The following is a 23,711-nucleotide window of genomic DNA, read 5'->3' on the forward strand; positions in this document are numbered from 1 at the left end:
GTTGGGGGGGACCCAGGCCTGCAGGGGAGAGCAGTTGGGGGGAGCCAGGCCTGCAGGGGAGGGCAGTTAGGGGCAAACAGGCTGGCAGGGGAGCAGTTAGGCATCAATCAGGCTGGCAAGGGAGTGGTTAGGGGGTGATCAGGCTGGCAGGCAGAAGCGGTTAGGGGCAATCAGGAAGGCAGGCAGGTGAGCAGTTGGGAGCCAGCAGTCCTGGATTGTGAGAGGGATATACGACTGCCTGTTTAAGCCTGGAATCGGGCCTAAACGGGCAGTCGGACATCCCTCGAGGGGTCCCAGATTGGGGACGGTGCAGGCTGGGCTGAGGGACACCCCTCCTCCTCACCCCCTGCACGCATTTCATGCACCGGGCCTCTAGTGTGTGTGTATATATATATATATATATATATATATATATATATATGTATATGTATACACACAGAGTGTATATATATATGTACTCTGAACTCTTGTTCTTTTGTACCACACCTTCCACATTTTCTGTAATTTTTAACAGATGCTCTTGGCTCAGTGCTCTACACACAGTGGAGTCTCAATTTATGATATTCTTGCATTGGTTTATTAATGGCTAGAAGAAGAAGCAATTATTATGCTTAGTGACTCACATCTGAAACCAAATCTAGAATAAGGAGGTTTTGCAATGATGCAGAGTGAATTCAATTTTTTTTTTAAGTCTGTATTGTGGAAAGAAATAGAATGAAATCAGACCGTTAGGGCAGTAGTGGAATAGCACTTGGGGAGGGAAGAGAAACAGGGACATATGAAGGGCCGCTGTGCTAGGGATGGGAGCGGGGAACGGTCTCTGCCCATCAGAGAACCTGACAAGCTAATTGGGAGATGCAGTGTGGCCACATTTTGTCAAATAATAAAACAGGTCAACAAGGTGAGACGGAGCTGTCCCAGGCAGGATAGCTTCATGGCTTAGCTAGAAACATGGAAGGAGTTCAGAGGAGAGAGGACATATTTTCCTTTGTGAGCAGTCAGCATAGGCCTCATGAGGATTATGGGTCTGGACCTGGTCCTTAATGATGGGGAACATATTGACAGGTAGAGAGAAGGGAAGACGAGGTTTGGTGTACAGATGCATGTGAGTGGGAAGCCACAGGGCATGTTTGCCAAACAACAAGTCAACCAGTTTATCTCTGGTTAAGAGTTTATGTGGGAGAGTAATGGCAAACAAAGGAGAAAGAACAGAAGACAGGACACATATGAATACCAAAAAGATCCAAAGATTGAAGTCTTATTTAGGGATTAAGCGATGTTTTTTAGTAAGAGGAGTAGCAAGTGTGGAGATGTTTTACAGTACAGTTTCCAGTTCCCAGCTCTCCTAGTGGAGAGAAGTCCTGCGATAATCACAAAGATTAGGATTATGCCAATCAGAGTGTGAAACACGAGGACAAATTCAATGGTGCAAAACACTTTTTTAAAATGGTGGATGAAACAGCAGGCCCTTGGAATCTAAGTTAGAATTTTTGGGAATATTTAAACATTTGACAAAAGATGAAATGATGTACCTTTACTGAAGGCTTTACAAATATGGTATTAGTCTCACATATCTGGCAAGGTTTGGGGTTCTGCCCTACCCCCAAGATTACAGATGTAGTTCCAGTCACCTCTTGGGAGAGTTCCAGGCTATGTCAGGCAGTTATTTGTATGTGCTTTAGACTATAACGAAGCAGATGGAAAAAACAGTTTTCTCTTTAAGACAAAACAAACAAACAAACAAAAGTCTCAGGGTCAGAAGCTAGTGGCAAGGAAGAGTTGGAAGACTGGAAAAGGTGCAGGATAGAGGGGGAAATGAAGCAGTATGCCTTGGGGAGGTGTAGGTTTCTCTTTGTCTTTGGGGCAAGATGAATTAAGGAGAGAAAGGGTGAGGCCTGTTTTGAGGTGGAGGGGAGCACAGTTAAAAGAGAAAGGCAGAAAGAGGAAGGTGACACAAGTGTTAATTGCTTTGTGGCATGTGCTAATGATTTACATATATGATCTCCTTAATCCTCAGATTATCCTCTACAATATGGCTTATCGGTTCCATTTCAAAGATAAGCAAACGGAGTCTCAACAAGGTTATTTGCTCAAGGTCACACAGCTAGGTCTAGAACTTCTGTGCATTCATTAGCATGATATCCTCTCTAATAAAATGGTAATATGCAAATTAACCATCACTCTGCTACATAAGCCACGCCCACCAGCCAATCGGGGCGAGTATGCAAATTAACCCCAATCCAAGATGGCTACATCCACAGAGAGCAAGGTTTCCCAGGTAACAGAGGAAGCCAAGCTTTCCATAGCCGTTGCAGGCCTAAGTCTCCACTCAAGCTACAAAGTTTCAATTATAGAAGGTAAACAAATTCAAACAAATGGCGGCAGAATGGAGCTTGAGAGAGCAGGCCAGGGTTGCCGGCGGCAACAGGGGAAGCAAAGCTTTCCGCACACCCTGGCCGGGCTCACCCGCTTAAGGCTACAAAGTTTCAATTGTAGAAGGTGAATTAACTGCCACAGAAATGGCTGCTGCCCCAGAAATGGCTGCCACCCCAGGCTACAAAGTTTCAATTGTAGAAGGAAAATAAATTCCAGATACCAGGGCCTCTGCTTGGGTTGCCAGGGGGCGTGGCCTGCCTGCAAACCACCACAGGCCCCTCACTCAGGCCGCCCCACACCCCAAGGGAACCCCCAACCCTGATCCGGGACACCCTTCAGGGCAAACCAGCTGGCCCCCACCCGTGCACCAGGCCTCTATCCTATCTAATAAAAGAGTAATATACAGATTGATCATCACTACAACACACAATATAGCTGCCCCCATGTGGTCAAAGATCCTGCCCCCATGTGGACACAAGATGGCCACCACAAGATGGCCAGCAGGAGAGGGCAGTTGTGAGGGACCAGGCCTGCAAGGGAGGGCAGTTGAGAGGGACCAGGCTTGAAAGGGAGGGCAGTTGGAGGTGATCAACCCTGCAGGAGAGGGCAGTTAGGGGTGACCAAGCTGGCAGAGGAGGGAAGTTGGGGGCAAACAGGCTGGCAGGAGAGCAGTTAAGCATCAACCAGGCTGGCAGCGGAGTGGTTAGGGGGTGATCAGGCTGGCAGGCAGAAGCAGTTAGGGGCAATCAGGAAGGCAGGCAGGCAAGCAGTTGGGAGCCAGCAGTCCTGGATTGTGAGAGGGATGTCCGACTGCCCTCCAGGAGTCCCAGATTGGAGAGGGTGCAGGTTTGGCTGAGGGACAACCCCCCGCCGTGCACGAATTTCATGCACCGGGCTTCTAGTCTTACCTTATAATAGAGAAATATGCAAATTGACCGCACCTCCGCTATGCCCACGATTGGGCCGGCAGGAGGCTGGGGGCGGGACTCCGGGTGGTATATCCGCTATTGAGAAGATCAAGATGGCGGTGCCCAGTGGCTGGGCCCATGCCGCCACTCCCCGGGGTGCCTGGGGCGATCGGCACCTCGGGGGACGTGGCCAGGCCCATCGGCATCCCGGGGGGGCGTGGCTGGGCCCATGCCGCCGCTCTCGGGGGTGCCTGGGGTGATCGGCACCCCAGGGGGCGTGGCCGGGCCCATGCCACCGCACCCCGGGAGGCGTGGCCGGGCCCATTCAGCCAATCCCGGGGGTGCCTGGGGCGATCGGCACCCCGGGGGGGTGTGGCCGGGCCCATTGGCACCCCGGGGGGGCATGGCCAGACCCATGCCGCCGCTCCCGGGGGTGCCTGGGGCCATCGGCACCCGGGTGGGCGTGGCCGGGCCCATGCCGCTGCTCCCGGGGGTGCCTCGGGCAATCGGCACCCCAGGGGGCGTGGCCGGGCCCATGCCGCCGCTTCCGGGGGTGCCTGGGGCGATCGGCACCCCGGGGGGCGTGGCCATGCCCATGCCGCCCCTCCCGGGGGTCCCAGGGCGATCGGCCACCCGGGGGGGCGCTGCTGGGCCCCTCCCACCCCTCCCGGGGGTCCCGGGGGGCGATAGGCCACCCGGGGGAGCGTGGCAGGGCTCCTCCCGCCCCTCCCGCCCCTCCCGGGGTCCTGGGGGCGATCGGCCACCAGGGGGGGCGTGGCCCGGCCCCTCCCGCCCCTCCCGGGGGTTCCGGGGTCGATCGGCCACCTGGGGGGGCATGGCCGGGCCCCTCCCGCCCCTCCCGGTGGTCGATCAGCCACTTGGAGGGGCGTGGCCGGGCCCCTCCCGCCCCTCCCGGGGGTCCCAGGTGTCGATAGGACACCTGGGGGGCGTGGCCGGCCCCTCCCGCCTCTCCCAGGGGTCCCGGGGGTCGATGGGCCACCTGGGGGGGCTTGGCCGTGCCCATCCCGCCCCTCCCACCGCTCCCGGGGGTCCCAGGGGCCGAGGCTTTCCGGGCCTTGGGCACCAGCGGGGAGCCTGCACCTATCGCAGGAAACCACTGGGGGTCGGCTCCTGTGATCGGTAGCAGGGACGCTGGGTGCGGCGAGCCCAAGGCCAGGAAAGCCTGGGGCGGAGGCTTTCCCGGCCTTGGGCACCAGTGGGCAGCCTGCATGGATCGCAGGAAACCACTGGGGGTCGGCTCCTGCGATCCTTAGCAAGGATGTTGGGTGCCCCCGAGCCCAAGGCCACCGCCCGGGGCCAAGGCCCGACCCTGAAAAAGGCAGAAGGCGGTGGCCACAGCCAAGGCCTGGGTCCCTGGTGCCGGCAGAAAACTGGTGCAGGCAGCCAGGTGAATGAAGGTCTATTGCACGAATCTTCGTGCAAACGGGCTACTAGTCTGCTATAAAAGGGCTCCCTAAGTGTTAAATGGAGGGACTCAATGACTCTTCTTTTCCAGATAAAAGTGCACAGTAGCGAGGGGGTGAGAGAGCTGAATTAGGAGCTGAAAAGAATGGGATATTTGGACAAGCCTGAATGGAGCCTGGGAAGCATTTGAATGAAGGTCAGTTAAAGTGATACTGACCCATTGGGAGACCCATTGGACTGCAGTTAGAAGCTTCTATGTCAATGAGAGACTAGGTTCTCCCTAATCTGAGATAAGGCAACCCAACCTGTTAGGGCAGGCGTTCTGGAATCCCACGTGGAGCAGGCTGTGCTAGAAGCCCCGGCTAGCAACGGATGACATAAAGTAGCATTGGGTCAGTGTGGGCCTGTGATTGGCACAGGCTGTGTTTAATATCCTGGGTACAAATACAGAGAAAAACAATAGCTGGGATCCCATAGCAGCAGCCCCTCTGTAATTCACTGAGGAAGATTTACCTTGCTGCTCAATCCTACCTCCTCACTTCCCCACCACTGGGCATCCTTACCAGAAATTTCCTACCTCCTCACTGCCCCACCACTGGGCATCCTTACCAGAAATTTCCTACCTCCTCACTGCCCCACCACTGGGCATCCTTACCAGAAATTTCCTACCTCCTCACTGCCCCACCACTGGGCATCCTTACCAGAAATTTCCTACCTCCTCACTTCCCCACCACTGGCATCCTTACCAGAAATTTCCTACCTCCTCACTTCCCCACCACTGGCATCCTTACCAGAAATTTCCCTTTCCCCGAGCTCTTTTCCCTGCCAGTTCTTGAACTAAGAGTTTGTCTCCTCATCACTTTCACAATGGACTTCCTTATCATTTCCTGGCCCCGCCCTGGTCCTAATCTTCTGTAAAGACTCCTAGCAACTCTTTTAATTAATTAATTAATATTTAATTAATATTTTTAAATTTAATTTTTTTGTTGTTGAAAATATTACAGATGTCTCCTTTGTATTTTGTTTTTTGCTTTTTTTCCCATTGACCACTTTCTCCTCGCACTCACTTCTCCCGAGCCTTCACCACACTATTTGTGCCTAGTGACTCTTTTACATATTAGGTCCTAGGGGCTCAGGCCTCCAGCTTTAAATTCTAGTGAAGTTTTCAGCTTCTGTTTGGTTATTAATTCATGTTGAAGCAATGCAATGAAAGTAGTGAAACAACCCTCAAAAGATGTTTTTGACTTCAAAAATCTTAAAACAGTTCAAAATTTGTTCCCCAGTGGTCGGCAAACTCATTAGTCAACAGAGCCAAATATCAACAGTACAACGATTGAAATTTCTTTTGAGAGCCAAATTTTTTAAACTTAAACTTCTTCTAACGCCACTTCTTCAAAATAGACTCGCCCAGGCCATGGTATTTTGTGGAAGAACCACACTCAAGGGGCCAAAGAGCTGCATGTGGCTCGAGAGCCGCAGTTTGCCGACCACGGAAATAAGGTATCTCAGCTAGAGAAGGTAATACACACACACACACACACACACACACACACACACACACACCACCGTAACTAAAAAGTCTGCAGTTTCTTATCAATTTTGAAGGCTTTGAGCATAATTGGATTAAAAGACATAAACAGCTGGTTTTGTTGGGACCTAATCTGTACCTGAGGCATATGGATTGATGATGGAGATTTAGTTAATTTACTGTCTTGCATCAATAAAATAAATAGGGCCATTAAAACATACATTTTTATATACATCTTTATCACCATTATTCTGAATAGATTATGTGCCAAAAATGTGCTATGAATTTTCTAAACGTGACAAACCTGGAAGTATCTTACAAATAGTCATAGTATTATTACCACACGTTTTGGTATGTAGTTTCTGGGAGTAGTTTCTTGTTTGACATAGGCTGGTTGTGGTTTGAGGTTAGTGGTTTTTGATTTAGAAATTCCCATCCACCACTTGACAGAGCATTGCAACTGACAAGAACAAAATTAGTTTGCAAAATGGAAAATGAACTCTCACAGCTGTCTGTAAGAGACCTGGTCTCCATTTCTCCAGCAGATGTTGGGGAGGAGGTGGGGGCCTGGACATGAAGTCACTCAGTTGAGTGAATTTCCCTCCTTAGGGAGACCATTCCAGGGGTCACGCTTCAGAAAATTCTCCTCCCTCATGGAGTTTTGTTTTTGGATCATGGATCCGGTTTTCAGTCTATTCATTGCAGATCCTATTATTAATATCTGTAAATTTATGAGCATTTTACCCTAGAATATTCCGAGTGAGTTTTAAACAATCCCAAGTGCATTAGAACACTCTTCAATAGCAGCCATGTTTCACATCCCAGTGTGTGGCCTCCTGACTCATGCTAATCACCCCCAGCTGTACAGAACCCCAGGACTTTTAAAAAATATATATTTTTATTGATTTCAGAGAGGAAGGGAGAGGGAGAGAGAGATGGAAACATCAGTGATGAGAGAGAATCATTGATCGGCTACTTACTGCACACCCCATATTGGGGATCAAGCTTGCAACCTGGGCATGTGCCTGACCAGGAATCGAACCATGACCTCCTGGTTCATAGGTTGACACTTAACCACTGAGGGTACCCCAGGACTTTTGACTCCCTTCAGCTGGGTCCTAGATATCCTCTCTGTCTACAATTCACACTGTACTTGGGGAGAAAATATGAAGTAAATAGTAAATTAAGATCTACCTTGGAGAAAGGAGAGGATAAGATGCCCAAATGGAAAGTGGAATTCCAAGTCATCATTCACAATTTATGAATATGGATAAGTGGTTTTATTTATTATTATAGCATCCCTAGGGTTCTCTTACTTTCTAACAAATTCTGCCAGCACCATGAGATGAATGTTTATATATTTTTGTGTGTAGAGCTAATTTTTATTAGCATGAGACATCTTGGTAGATTATTCAGGCTCTTGTTTTTTGTTGTTGTTTTTTTTTTGTTTTTCCCCCTCATCTTCTTCATTCTTCTAGTATATTTTAGCTTGGGAGTATCTTTTCAAAAGAGTAGGTAGGTGAAATAAAGGAAGTAAATTAAAATGGAAAGACAAGGAAAGTGATAGGAAGTTTTGAATTGGCTAAATAACTACCCTTGACTTATTTAAACCAGTCCTTTCCACTAGGAAATCACCTGGGAACTTCTAAAATTCCCAATGCCCAGACGCCAGTGCACACCAGTTAAATCAGAATCTCTGGGGGCAAAACCCAGGTATCAGACCTTATATTAGAGACTCCATGAGTTTAATGCTAGATTTCTTTGAGCTTCTGTTTCCTCATTAGTAAAATTAGGAAAATAATTGGAGGTAAAACATAGTTCATAGAATTAACACATTGAGATGGACCTTCATCCTAGAGTATCAGAAAATAGCATGGGATAAGATAGGAATTATACAAAGGGTATGTTTTTAGTTGTAAGTCTTCTAGATAGTTCCTTAAATGTTATCCTTGCTTTTAGTGAATGTTTTCAGGGAATCTGACAGGGAAAACTGAAATGACAGCAGAAGTCCAAGTTCCAGAATGAACTGTGAATCCTGATTGTCAGCAAAGTGGGACCATGTGTAAAAATGTGTACAAAGCAGGTTGAGAAGGTAGAAGTTCCTGCTGAGACATGTATATACTACCTAGGAATATGAATGAGCAACTTAGTTTTCCAATGATAATAGCCAGAAGTCTTTTTTTTTTTCTTTACCCTACTGAGTTGGGATTTATTGATGTAGAGTCATATGGTTTGGAATCAAGGTAAGGAATTATTTGTTTTTAATAGCATTCCAGCCCCCTCAGATATAGGGACAAGTTTGCTCACAGTCACCCAGTTATCTTGTAGTATACTAGGGGCCTAGTGCATGAAATTCATGCACTCGGGGCGGGGGAGTCCTTCAGCCTGGCCTGCACCCTCTCACAGTCTAGGAGCCTTTGGGGGATGTCTGACTGATGGCTGAGGCCCACTCCTCAGGCCTAAGCCATCAGTCGGACATCCTTAGCACTGCTGCAGAGGTGGGAGAGGCTCCCGCCACCACCACTGTGTTCGCCAGCCATAAGCACAGCTTCTAGCTGAGACTGATCACCGGAGGGAGCTCCTGAATTTGAAGCATAGTAACCTCCATCTTGTATAAAAAAAAACCCTGCTGTCTGAAACTCTCTGCTATTGTTAAATAGTCCCTAGTCCTGTAAACTTTGTCACTTTAAGACAGTCTCTTATTCTATAAAATGACTTTGTTTTTAGTTCAAATAATAGAAAAAGATAAACTTAATTGTCTGACTTTGCAAGCTAGCCATCTAATGTAATAGACTAAAATAGACTAATACTGATAATAATTCCAAGTACTAACTCATTATGTATTTAATGTTACAACTGTCTGTAACAATAACTCACATACAGCCCTTTGTAATATCTGCAAACAAAGAGGCTCGAAAAGTATAAATATGGAAAAACTTCCTGTATGGGTTTCTCAGAGATTTGGAAAAAGACATCTCCCTCTGGGCTGCGCGCAATAAACAACTCCTAATTAATTGGCTCATTAAGGCGTCTTGTATCTCATTCGCTGATTTACAATACAACATTTGGAGGCCCCTGTGAGATAAGAGACAGGTGCCTACCCTCACCTAGTCTTGGCCTCCCCTGCCTAGCTGCCAGGCCCTGAGGATCTCTAGGAGAGGTGCCACCTGATGAAGTTCCAGGGACACAGAGACACTTCTCTGTGGTCATGACAGCCAGACAAGGGACACCTGACATGTCTCTGCATTCTTTTGGAGCCATCAGAAAAACCTTCTGGAGGTGAGTGAATTCAAATGTGATTAAGGAATTTTGAGTTCACTTTGCTGTTTGGGACTAGCAACTTTGTTACTGAGCCATCAGAAAAACCTTCTGGAGGTGAGTGAATTCAAATGTGATTAAGGAATTTTGAGTTCACTTTGCTGTTTGGGACTAGCAACTTTGTTACTGGACACAGTCTTAACTCCTCTGGTCAGTTCTCACCGAGACGTTGGTCAAGAATTTTGGGGCATGTGTGCTGGGAGTGCCCAACATCCATTTGGGGAGTTGGGCATTGTTTCAGTTATCTGCTTATCTTCCATTTGGGCTAATCTACTGAGAGAGTGTGAGTACGGATGTTTGTCTGTCTTGACATAATTATCTGTTCATTAACTGGTTTATAAATGTAAGTGTGAGAGCCTATGTAAAAGCAAAAGCTACTTTGATTTATTCTGCACTTCTGTTGATTTGTCTGGCTAAAACATTTGATTTACTTAAGGCTGGGTGCTCTGGTGGATTGCAAAAAACTCCCAAGCAGCTGCTGGGACCTCTTTTTCCCCAGGGTTTTTTTTTTGTTTTGTTTTTGTTTTTGTTTTTTGTTTTTTGTTTGGTTTTTTTTTTTTGCTCTCTGTCAGAGAGGGAATCAGCCCACTTAGATTTCTTAATTTACTGTATTAGGTTGAAATTTTAGAATTCTGGGGTAGGTTTAAAGGTATAAATTTGTTAAAGGGTTTCGCCCAGAGAAAACAAAGGCTGGCTAGGTTCCAAGATTGCTTGTAAGAAAAGCAAGAGAGAAGTCTTTTCAAGTTAACTATTTGCAACAAAGTAGTAAATTTCAAAGAACAAATAACTTGTTATTTATGGCTTTTCTTATCTTTTTTGGTGGACAGAGACTTCCAGGGGCAGGGCTTGCCAAAAACTCCCACAGGGCGGAGAGATTTACAGGGCCCTGCCCCTGCCTGTGATATCATAGTTCTGCACGAGCTACCTGAGGCGGAACTAAGATTGAAGTAGGTTTCTGGCTTAGAGCCTAGCAAAATAAATTGTGAGACATCAAAGAGAAGGGAATCCAACTAGTGTTATTATAAATAGCTATCTATGGACCCCGTAAACCCTGGTTGTGCATCTTGCGCTGTCTGTTGTCTTCGTGATTGTGTGTTTTGTTTGACTTGCCATTTTCAGTCATTTATTAGGGCCCTCCTAGAAGACAGAGCTTGGTTCCACCCCCCTTCTGACACCCCTGATGGTATCTGTGATTAGATTGAAAACCATTTCCTTCAGGGGACCTTCCAGGATTTGATCCGTAAGAAATCTCCCTACACACCCTTATCCTCATCTGCTATCTTTCCCGTCTAACTAAGAGTCATTTTTCTCCACAGGTTGGACCCCAGCCTCCGGGAGGGAGGACTACTACAGAAATGGCCTGTAGTTTTCTCCAAAACTCCCGCTGTTTCTATTTCCCCCCTCTATAGGAATTGTCTTCCTCTAACTCACAACAGAAAATGGAGACAAACAACGGGCCCTAGGATCTGTAAAAGTAACTGGGGATAAAGCTGGTAAAGTTTCTCATTTGCAAATGTACTGACAGGATTCAGTACCTGTTGCTGCTGGAAGAGGAGGGGCTGATGTCCCCTTCCAGGGCCTTGAACTGTCCCAGAGAAGCTAAAAGATTTAACCCCTTAGACTAAGGGCTGAGCCAAGACACCGGGTTAGGAGGTGGGGGGCAGATGCCCTGTTCTTACTTAGAGAGTAAATGGTTAATGCAGGGGTGGGGGGTGGGGGGCAGGCATCAGCAGGGAGAGCAGGAAGACATAGGTTTTTGTTGATTTTGCTGGCTGCAAGCTGCTCTGCTGGTGTCCTTGGTTTATCAGTTATCTGAGTTGTGCTAGATCAAGGCTGCAATCTCTGCCAGGAAAGAGGACAGGTGGGCAGGAAAGGGCCTGAAGCCCAAGCCACCACTACAGGAGCGCTTTGCTATGTGCAAACCGTCTCTCCCTGCAGCCCCGGCTGTGTTTGGCTCACCACTAGGAATCAAGCAGTGATGAGAGACAGGGATGGCAAGGCCCTGTAACTGATAAACAGGGTTAACTGGAGAGGGCGAAGGGAAGTCATACTCCCTAAACAAAAGAGCTAAGAACAGCTCGGAACTTTCAGACTCTCCCAGAGAGTAGGAGTCTGACTGAGGGACTGGCCCTGTTGTGTTAGGAGGACCGCAGGCTACATATTGAACCTATAGACTGCAGTTTTCTAGGCAGAGGTCCAAGCCCAGTTATGTAGGGGTTAAGCTGCCTGTGTACAGCAAAACAACTTTCTCCCATGCCAGAATACATTTTAGGGAAATTGGACAGACAGTGTTTGTGGCTAGAAAGAAAAACTGGCCACCATACACAGCCCTGACAGTGGCCTGCAAAAAACTGTTTAATAGACTTAGATAATGCCTGCATCTTGATGGACATGACTCCATAGAGACAAGGACAAGTTTGTGTAGGAAGGTAAAAATGGACTTTAGTCACCTCCCTGAGATGTTTGTATAGCCCTACCATGTGTCATGTATGGTAGCAGAAAATTTGGCTGCCTGAAGTGGCCACAGTGTCAATAATTATACTTCATTATGTTAATATGTTATATTAATCTTTAATTCTCTTGCAGATTTGAATGCAGTCGCCAAAAGGGCAGGTGCCCAAATGGGCAAGGAAAAATACCCATCAGGTTTTGGTCTCTATTGAGAAACAGTTGGCAGCCTGTATACTGCCTTGCAGGCCTGTGTGACCATGCCCATGCCAGGGGTGACACAAACCTCAACTTTAGGAAACTGGGTGAGGCCTGTTTGGAACAGAGGGAAGCAGTGAAGTGGTGAGTACTAGCCCTCTGTTACAGGAATTACAGACCCTGTGAGGTCCTGTGACATGTGAGACCCTATGAAGGAATAAAGTTCCTTTAGTCCGTTCTGAGAGGGCATGTCACCCCTCCCAGAAACCAGATGTAGTTTAAGGAAAAGTCAAGTAGGGGGAACCCTACTACAGGGACAGCTGTAACTGTCTATTTGAATATAGACACATTTTGAATTTCTTCTTGCCATTTAAAGACAGTTACTATTTTGTTATAATACATTTAGAAAAATATTACTCTGAAGAGTCCATGAAAAGGACTGGCAAGGAAAATCAGAAGCTCTTAAAGCAGGTCAGTATATTTTCCTCCTTATATATTTCCCCCAAAATTTGTCAGTGCTTAATAAATCATGGCAATACATTTCTTTGCATAAATTCAATAAGACTGGTTTCCAATAATGGTTTTATTGACTGAAAACTTTGACTGGAGTATCATGTTTCAAAAAGCCCTGTCTGAGCTCTGAAGACTTGAAGCCAATAAGAGTGCCACAAAGAAAGCCTGGTATCCTGCTTAGTAGTCCTGAAAATAGATGGCACTGAAGCGTCAGGCCCATGCCCTACCATCACTGGCGGTTGGTCAGAGTAGAAGGGGAGCAATAAGGGCACCTCTGTGTCCCTGCGGAACCCCCACGCACTCTGGGCCACAATGAGTAGGAGGGCTGTTGAGATAGGCTTTAAAGCCTAGGGTGTGGGCCCAGTTGGAGTCGCTGCAGGTGAGGGATTCACCTAACTCAGCAGATACTGCAGGCAGGCCTGACAGCAGCTGGATAGCTTGGCTTCCTGGCCCTACGGGGCACACTAAGTTCAATCATGAAATTCCAGCAAAGGTAGTTAGTTACCATTCTTGTTGTGTTTATGCAAGCAATCAGGTCAAATGAATGCAATAGATAAATTGGTCTTGATTTGGCTCTTTTGGTAAACATAGAGGTAATTTTGAGGAGAAAAATTCTATTTCAATAGAGGTTCTTAAAACTGAAATGTTTTCTTTCCCTTCCACCGGACCATTTGTTACAGTTTGTCTCTGCCAGGTCACAAGCCCACCTCCTTCTGTGCCCAGGCCTCATTGTCCCTCTGACAGACAGCAAAGATCTCTTGGCTCTGAAAGAAAACTCTGTCCCCCTTCAGCATGGAAGTAGTAAGAGGACCCCACTGACATCCATTTTCCCTGAAAGAATTCAGAGCCAGGATCCTTGAGGTAACATATTAGGCAGTAACACAGACATGAGCAGAACAAGGACAATGGGCCAACTAGTGCTACTGAATGTAACTACGTCTTTCCACCTCTATATATGTAAGACAAGGGGACTCTCCAGAAGCAAGAGGGAACTAGGCTGCAGATGAAGCAGCTTGGGAGGCTGCCCTAAAACAAGTGGGGCCTCTACAGATTCTAGTAACTCTTCCAGACCCTGACCTACCCACCTCACCAGCTTACACGGAAACCCAATCTAGAAAAGCTAAAAGCCATAACCAATCTTTACTCAAGTTCTTATAGGCTTTACAGTGTACCTGGAAAGCAATCTCGAAGCACATCCGAGACGCTATGCCTGTGCCAACTTCTGATCTGGTCCATCCCTTCCACCCCGGTGATTCTGTTTAGGTAAAGAAATTTATCACCCAAGGACTGACTCCTACTTAGAGGGGACCAACCACATACCGTCATCCTGACCACCCCCACAGCAGTCAAGGTCGACGGGATCCCAATGTAGCTTAAGACAGCAGAAGAATTCTCTAAAGATAAAACTTTCACATGTGCCATATTATTAATTCTCTTTATAGGACTTAGTAAAGGAAACCTCAAAGCTGAGTAGGTTAACAATGTTAACAACCCCCAAAAGTCAATGATTTTACTCATTTACATAAAACCAGTGGGGAATGAGGCACAGTAACCTCCATCTTGTATAAAAAAACTGCTGTTTGAAATTCTCAGCTATTGTTAGATAGTCTCTAGTCCTGTAAACTCTGTCATTGTAAACTCTGTCACTTTAAGACAGTCTCTTATTCTATAAAATGACTTTGTTTTTAGTTCAAATAATAGAAAAAAAGATAAACTTAACTGTCTGACCTTGCAAGGTAGCCATCTAATGTAATAGACTAAAATAGACTAATACTGATAATAATTCCGAGTACTAACTCATTATGTATTTAATGTTACAACTGTCTGTAACAATAACTCACAGAGAGCCCTTTGTAATATCTGCAAACAAAGAGGCTCAAAAATTATAAATATGGAAAAACTTCCTGTATGGGTTGCTGAGAGATTTGGAAAAAGACATCTCCCTCTGGGCTGTGTGCAATAAACAACTCCTAATTAATTGGCTCATTAAGGCGTCTTGTATCTCATTCGCTGATTTACAATACAACACATTGAGCATCTGTCCTCTGGTGGTCAGTGCACATCATAGCGACCAGTCATCCCGCCATTCTGTCAATTTGCATATTAGCCGTTTATTACATAGGATATTCACATCCTGCTGGATCTGGTTCCACAAGACGTTTCTTTACCAGATTCCTCCAGGATGGAGCTCTGGCTCCTCCTCCAGGAAGCCTTCCATGGCACCCTCCCCACAGAGGCTGGTGGGGATAGCCCTTCCCCCAGTGCCCTATCTGGTTGTATCAGACAGAGCTCCTGGAAGGCAAGCCTGATAGACAGTGATTCTCTGATGATAATATGCTTAAAAATCTAAAATCAATCTATGAATCTCTTTCCTCTATGGTTTCTTTATAAGCCTGCAAAGGCTACATTTCAAATTCAGCTTTCCGGTTTATTCTCTGGTTAAACTTTTAGTCTTTTTAGGGCAATTGGACAATTTGTGGACCATGGGCTTTTACATAGCATGCATATTAATCAGAACCAACTGCTACACCGGGAAAGCCCGTCTGTGCCTCTTCCACCCTGCACATCTAGGGGAAAGGCGCCACGCATGGCACCTAGGTAAGTTACTTTGGAAAGGTTGCTAACTTGTATGAACAAACATCATAATGATGACTATGTACATAGAAAGCATTTTGTAATATTCACAGTGTTTTCAAATACAAACAAAGGGAGGGGTAGATGTAGTGTGGTGCATAGGAGTTTAAAGCAAATGGGCTTGGAGTGTGGGCACATGGCTGCAAATTTTAACTCAATTACAAACTTAGTTACTTTGGGCAAGTCACCTACTATAACCTCAATCTTTTCATCTGTAAAGTGGGTATAATAATACCCATCCTGCCTATCTTGTAGGCTTATTACGAGGTTTACATGGGATGCTTCTTAACCCTTCCCACTTCATGGAAAAGGATAAATTTCATTTAAGGTCCTTGAGTAAATGCAAAGTTTGTGAGGCTGGAGGTGACCACTCTGGACTCTGGTTGCCTGCCTAACTATTCCAAGGGCTGAGGGAATGAATATATTTACATAGTTGTATACCAATGCAGAAGCTCTGCTATATAAAAATATTTAAAACAAACCTTAGCTGTATATCTATACATGCTCATATTCACATACATTCTCCTCTCATATACTTATAAACTTCCAGTGGGGTGTGAGGAATCAGGTTCAGATATGTAAAGTTCCGGAACCTAGTCCAATGGCCATCAAGTGGCAGACCAGGAACAAGATCTCAATGTCATGTCATCTCAGATGTAATCTGTCTCAACCCTATGCTTTCAATCACACTTTATCATAAAAAGTTAGTTATTTTGGAAAATATTACTTAACTACTTGCCAAGGTGATAATTCAGAGAAGTGGAGCATTTTATTGACTTTGACTTATAGCCAAATCATTCAAAGCTATCGGGAAGATAGCAAAATTTAATCAAAAGCTAACAATTTTATACTTGTCCCTGTCTGTGTCCATGTCCATATCTACATACAAATCTATATGTCTTCTATTCTGACAGTAAGAACCATTCAACCTTGTTATGGACTTCCATATGTCAATTGGGATGTATGTCCCGGTTATACAGTCATCGGGAAGAACATAATCACTTAATGTATGTAAGGTACTTAAAATAATTCTGGGAAGACTCTAAGTTAGGCACACTGTAAGTATTAATTATAATTATTCAAAACAAAGCTCTTCAATCACTCATAGGGTAAAAAACTAATGACTCTGAACTGCACAATTCCTTCATAGCTAAAGAAATACCATTAGACCCTGGTACTCATATAATGGCAGCAGCATCTGGGAGCTTTTAGAAATTCAGAGCCTCACATCTACTATGACAGAATATGCATTTTAATGAGATCCCCAGGTAAATTGTGAGCAGAAGCAAGTTTGAGAAGTGCTGCTTGGAGTACTCCAAGTTGTATGCAGAAACCGTTTGGTCACTTGTATTTTTGGCAGAAATGATACAAAAGTAGCACTAACTCAGAAAATCTGCTCCATTTTATTGATGTATTCAGCCCTGATCTGGGCCACGGAATGTAGGGTGTGGGGTGGGGGTAGTGAGCATGTGCCCTCCCCATAGAAGATGAAATCAGAGAAAACGCTTTGTGTAAGGGACCACGGAAGTGCTATCAGTGTGCGCATGTCATGGCCCTCGTGGAACAAGTCTGCAATCCTGCAGCTGTTATGGCACATTTTGGGAAAAGTAACAAACACATTTTAAAAAGAAGGTGACATTATTAGGAAATCTGAAATTGTAAATATATGGAAAGGAGGAAGTCACTTACATTTACCCAGGGATGCTCAAGGACCTGCATGGCTGAAAATCGCTGATCAACATTGACCAACAGCATCATGGTGATAAGCTCCTGTAAAAAGGAACATTCAATTCCATTTGTCTAACTTTTAAGGTCAAGGATAAAAGCCAGAAGTATTTTTTCCCCTTTATCCCACTGGGTGCTTTCAAATGCATAAGTTCTCTTTTATTTGGAAAAGCTCTAAATATTAAATATATGGTGTTCCAAAAAATGTATACAAACACTTTGAATAATTATAAAGGCAGTGTTTATTAAAATACATTTCATTTTTTAAATTAACCTGTCAGCTGTTAAAGTGTGTATACATCTTATTGGGACACACTATATATCAATTCAACTTATCCACAGTTACCTAATACCTTTAGAAATTAAAGGAAAGGTGAATATTTGGAATTATAAAAACATAGCTTATAGTGGGTGGAAAAAAATAAAGTGAAATTAATATTAAAACCAATTTAATGAAATTATTAGTAGAAAAAAACAAATACACAAGTTAAAGAATTAAAATTCATTTCTTTTTCTAAGATTTTTCACTCTAAAAAAACATTTCTGAATCAATTTAATATAAAAATCAAATTTTAAAAACACTAAATTTTCTTTTGGAAGTTGAATGTAAAAATGTAGTTTCCCCCCTCAATTTCAGGATGGCATATTTAGGTATGAAAGAAAGTTATAAGAAAAGACATACAGAACTGCCAACAGCTAGTTGTTAAAACAAAAACTATTTTTTAGTAGCCAAAGAATTCTAAGAAAAATTGCTTCAAAAATTTCCAGATCAATCAACAGAAATAAAATAGAACTATTAAGCAGTAAATGATTTATTGGTTCTGAAATACATAAAACTTTCCCTTAAGCTCAAATTTATCTGGACCAGGAAAGCACAGTTTGGATTATAACGATGAGTCTGTCATATATTTGTCAACTTTGAATTAGAAGTTCTCATGTAATAAAATGGTTATATATATTTTCTCATTCCTTTCATTCATAGGCTCTGAGCACCATTCCATGATGGGGATAATTTATTATTAGTTTTTAAATCCTCACCCAAGGATATTTTTTCCATTGATTTTTTTTTTAGAGAGAATGGAGGGAAGGGTGAAGAAGGGAGAGAGAAACATTGATATGAGAGAGACACATCAATTGATTGCCTCCCCTTTGCACTCCAACCAGGCCTGCAACTCAGGTACATGCCCTTAACCACTGGGAATCAAACCTGAGACCTTTGGTCTTTGGGCCTATGCTCTAATCACTGATCCAAACTGGCCAGGGTGGGGATAATTAATCTTGCCAAAGTAAAGATCTACCTTTACTTCCTAACTGGGGCCAAGACTTATTAAAGCAACTATTGTCTGTGATGTTCTTTGCCAGGTGCCATGGGGGTGGAGGAGATAGTCCTATCTGTCAGTAACTTCCAGCTCTTATGTTTATGGAGTGATGGCATGTTATGGAAAGAGTTGGACAGGTTTCTAAAAAGCCTGTTCACAGGTTAAATCACCTCCATGCCCACCTCAGCAGATTTTTCCCACCTCTTTTCACTTTTCCTCTGGCACCTTTCTCAATTCCCCTAATTTCCCTAGGTCCAGAGTTAGATTCTTACACAGTTGAAGAATATGAGAAACTTGGGCCCAATATGCATAATTTCCTATGGAAAGTGGCCAGGCCTAAGAAATACTATTTTAAATTAAATTCATACTCAGGACACAGCAAAAGAAAAATTATATAGATTGAATAATCAAAAGATAATTATTTCTTAAGATCAGTTTTTCAAAAATTTAAGTCAGTGCTTAGAGATATAAGTTTAAGAGATCAACTAAAATATTTTGTTGTGTTTTTTTTTTATCTCTAAGTCTAATAATGTCTCAGCACAAGATTTTTAGTTTTCTTAGGTTCTTTAGTTTTAATTGAAGAAAACCATATGCCTTGTTCCCCACTTCCTCTAAATCCTGGTTGTCTTTCAATATCCAAGTTTAATTGTAGCATCCTCATGATGTATTTCTTAATAATTTCAGCCCATGTTGAGCTTCCTCTACTTTGGTTAACTATTTCATTCATTCACTCATTCATTTATTTCATTTATTTGTATTGAGTACCAGTTATGTACTAGTGACTAGGCACTAATGATAGAGTAATGAACAAAATAAAAACATCCTTGTCTTCAAGGAATTTGCATTCTAGTGGGAAAATAAATTATACAAATAAAATATATGCACTTATCTATATCTATGTAGAAAGGTAGTTAGATGGTATACCAGATGGACATAAGGGTGTAAGTGCTATGGAGAAAAATACAGCAGACAAGGAAAATAAGATGAGCCAGGTAGGGTTTTAGAACTGCACCTGGAAACAGGGTGCTTCTGGAAAATATTCTCTGAGAAGATAAAATTAAGTCAAGACCTAAAAGAGTTGAAACGATAAGCTGCACAGAAATCTAAGGTGGGCTGAAGCCTGGTGTGGGTAGGGCATTGCAAGAGCCTATAGCAGGGTAAAAGGAATGATACCAGGGTGAGATGAAACCAGGGAGGCAGAGGCACTTGAGAAGTTGAGATGGTTATAAATAGATGAATTGATGACTTTGAATCTTAGAAAAACTAGCAATTAAACTAAAATGTGTACAGAAATCATATTTACAATATCATTTAGTCTCTTTGGACATAATAAATCAGGATCAACAATTCCATTAAGACACACAGGCTATAAGGAAGAGGAAGGTACTAGAAACCTACCTTTGCAGAATCAGAAACATTATCCCAGTATGGAGAAGGAAAGTCCACTTGTCCCATCAAAATCTGGTCAAAAAGCACCTCCTGGTCATCACCACTTCTGTTTAGAGGAATGACAGCGGTGAGCGGAGAACGGGACTGAATTGTCAGCTCAGGGTATTCTTAGCATTGGAGCCCTTCCTTTCCCCATAAATGTGTACAATGAGTTTTAAGCGATTCAAAATGTTAATATGGAACAGTCTTGGTAAATTGCGATATAATGAGTTTCTAAATTATAGGAAGAAGATATATGGAATGCATGTAAATTAGCATGCACAACCTGAAAAAATAATAGCCATTATAAGTAAAATTCTTATTATTGTCTTTTTGTGCTGCAGGGTCCTTGGTGCAAGAAGGCTGATCAGATCATTCCGAGAATAGAGAAATGCTGTGTTGGTGCTAAATAAAAGATTGCTGCTCATACCCACGAAACGGAGGAAAGCCACACAGCAGGATATACGTGATTACACCAGCTGCCCAGATGTCTACCTTGAGGCCATATCTGAAAAAGTAAGTGACATCAGAATTACAAAGTCAGGACAGGACCAATTGTGGGGCATGGCAAAATGGGCGTTTCTCCTATTCTAAACCAAAAAAACTGAACCAGACAAAATAAATATCCAACAACAAACACTAACCTAAAACCCACCAAGTAAACAGAATTCAAGAAAAGAATAATTAAAAAAGAGACTATCTAAGGCACATGAATAAAAATCAAAGTCATGCACGGCTAGGCTCGTATCCAGATATCAGTAAGTGAAGGGTTTCAGCAAAAAGGCTTATTATGGTCATATCAATTTTACTTTATGTTCAAGTACAAGTAATTTATTTGGGAGGTGATCCCAGGAAATGCCAGCTAAGGAGTGGGGAAGTGAGACAGAGAAGGGAAGGGAAGTTATCAAACCAGTTACTAATGAGGTCAACTGGAGCTGAATCTCCCTAGGAGCTCTGGGAGACTGTGGAAGAACAGGAACCTCAGAGTTATCCCACAGTAGGGTGAGGAGGCTGGGGTATCTATATACTCATTCCCAACAGTCATTGGTATGGCTGCTGGGGTGGATGTTAATTCCTTGTCACTGTAGCCTTTTCCCTTCTCATTCAGGGAGAGCTCCAGCAGCCCACGGGAGCCCCTAAGAAAAGAGTTGCAGGTGCCGTCAGGTAGAAGGTATGAAATAGGTGGTCTTGAGGGTATACAGGTAGAGCACTGACAGCATCTACTACTGTAATCGTCTTCCAAGTCCCATTTCAAACAGTATGCTAATACTCATCAAGACATATATTTGGACAGAGACACTTCATCGAGACCTGTAAAAATAAAACTCATGGGTGATAACCAAACCTCTTCCTAAAAATTAGATTTCATCTTTCCCCTAGCAAAACGTTTAGTGGAATTGTTCACATGGAGCAAAAAAAAAATTGGCTTGAGTTACTTGCCACTCTAAAGCAACCCTTTTGGGACATCTGTGTTTTCTTTTGTTTTGCCATCACCAGTTATCCTCTCTACACTCTCTTCCACCTCTACTCCTCCCTCCACCGGCAATCACCACACTGTTGAGTTCTCTATCTCTCTCTTTTTTTCTTTTTGCTCAATTCCTCCACCCTACCCCTACCACCAACACCAGATCTGTCTGCCTGGTCTCTATCTCTAAGTCTGTCTCTATTTTGCTTGGTAGTTCAGTTTGCTCATTAAATTCCACATATGAATGAAATCATATGGTACTTGTCTTTCTCTGACTGACTTATTTCACACAACATGATGCTCCCCAGATCTATCCATGCTGTTGCAAAAGGTAAAATTTTCTTCCTTTTTATGACTGAGTAGTATTCCATTGTGTAAATGTATCTCAGCTTTTTATCCACCCATCTATTAAAGGACACTTAGGCTGCTTCCTAATCTTGGCTATTGTAAATAATGCTGCAATGAACACAGAGATGTATATATTATTTCAAAATAGTATTTTAGGTTTCTTTGGATATATTCCCAGAAGTGAAACCTCAGGGTCATAGGCAGTTCCATTTTTTAATTTTCTGAGGTAATTCCATACTGCTTTCCACAGTGGCTGCACCAATCTGCATTCACACTAACAGTACACAAGGGTTCCCTTTTCTCTACATATGCACCACCACTTGTTGTTTGTTGATTTATTGATGATAGCCATTCTGACAGTGTGAGGTGCTATATCATTATGGTTTTAATTTGCATTTATCTGATGATTAATGACATTGAGTATCTTTTCACATGGCCATCTGTAGGACCTCTTTGGAGGAGTGTCTATTCAGGTCTTTTGCCCATTTTTAAAATTGGGTTGTTTGTCTTTCTTTTGTTGAGTTGTATAAATAATTGATATATTTTGGATAGTAACCCCTTATCAGATGTATCATTGGTGAATATGTTCTCCCATTCAGTGGGTTGTCCTTTCGTTTTGTTGATGATTTCCTATGCTGTGCAAAAACTCTTTAGTTTGATGTCATCTCATTTGTTTATTTTTTCTTTTATTTCCCTTGCCTGAGAAGGGAAAAATATTGCTATAAGAAATGTCTGAGAATTTACTGCCTGTTTTCTTCTAGTATTTTTATGGTTTGGGGAAGCTAACATTTAAGTCTTTAATCCATTTTGAGTTTATTGTGTGTAGTATAAGAAGGTGGTCTAGTTTCATTTTTTGCACATATCAGTCCAGTTTTCCCAACACCATTTATTGAATATATTCTCTTTAGACCATTGTATGTTTTTGCCTCCTTGGTCAAATATTAATTGACTATAAAGGTGTAAATGTATTTCTGGGCTCTCTATTCTGTTCCCTTGATCTACATGTCTGTGTTTTATGCTAGTACCATGCTGTTTTGATTACTATGGCCCTGTAGTATAGTTTGACATCAGGTAGTGTGATTCCTCCAACTTTGTCCTTCTTTCTGAAGATCAAAGTTGCTATTCGGGGTCTATTGTAATTCCATATAAATTTTGGAATATTTGTTCTAGTTCTGTGAAATACACCATTGGTATCTTGATAGAAATTGCATTGAATTTGTAGATGGCTTGACTGGAAGTCATATCAATTTTAAAATAATGATGTGATAGACCCTTGAGACTATCTAACTCTCTAATTTTAGAAATAATAAATACTTATAGGATTTTTTCCAATTTATAATGCACTGACGTAAGTTATCTTATTTTGTTTTCCCAACAACTCTGTTTTACAAAATAAGTATATTGCTTATTTTATAGAAGAGAAAACTGAGGTTCAGAGGGGTAAATAGGTTAGCTCAAAATCACCCACTGGCAATGGCAGAGTTGGTCTCTAACCAAGGTCTTCAAGAGACCTACCAAATCCTCCCTCTATCCTACACCACTCCCTCCCAACAGGCCTCAAAATACTTACAGTAGAAATGGAGCAATGCCTAAAATAGCACCCTGTGAGGGAGGTCAGGCTGGGCTACAGATGTGTTCTTCCAACTCACTCAAATTTGATTAATAGAAAAGTCCTCATTACCTCACATCTCACCTTAGGGGTTTCCCTATTGAAATTCCCTTATCATCTGTTTTGTATTTCTGCCTTTCTGGTCTATGGTACAAGCAGAAAAACTATCTCCAACTAGTCACAGTGGATACACCCTAGTCCATTAGCTATCGTTTTGTGCAGCTGATAGGAAAAAAAAAAAGTAGGATTGTATTCCCTTACTGCCCCACTCTTTACTAATACTTCTGTTTAAATATAGTGCTTCAAAACCCTGCCTATGATGCTGGTGAGAAATAGGGATCTTTATAAAAAGAGCATTTTACTTATCAGACCTAATTTAAATGCTGACTCACTACTATCTAGTCATGAACTTACATGATATTCAATTATCCAAGCCTGAATTTATTCAACTGCCAATCAGAAATCATAC

At 43.1% G+C, this 23,711-nt stretch overlaps 1 protein-coding gene across 1 annotated transcript in view; it reads right to left on the reverse strand.

Annotated features, from left to right (window-relative positions):
* Window positions 1-23,711, reverse strand: part of DCLK1 (doublecortin like kinase 1) — a gene marked incomplete at its 3' end in the record, with an annotated part of 486,231 nt that overhangs the window by 21,217 nt on the left and 441,303 nt on the right. Inside the window, exons 13-15 of the mRNA XM_079779242.1 lie at window positions 20,251-20,328; window positions 19,791-19,887; window positions 17,038-17,118 (exon numbers count right to left, since the gene is read on the reverse strand). Of these exons, the coding sequence (XP_079635368.1) occupies window positions 17,038-17,118; window positions 19,791-19,887; window positions 20,251-20,328 (256 nt within the window). The remainder of the gene's footprint in view (window positions 1-17,037; window positions 17,119-19,790; window positions 19,888-20,250; window positions 20,329-23,711) is intronic.

The sequence above is a fragment of the Cnephaeus nilssonii genome, assembly GCF_951640355.1.
Source record: "Cnephaeus nilssonii genome assembly, chromosome: 8".
Classification (NCBI taxonomy): domain Eukaryota; kingdom Metazoa; phylum Chordata; class Mammalia; order Chiroptera; family Vespertilionidae; genus Cnephaeus; species Cnephaeus nilssonii.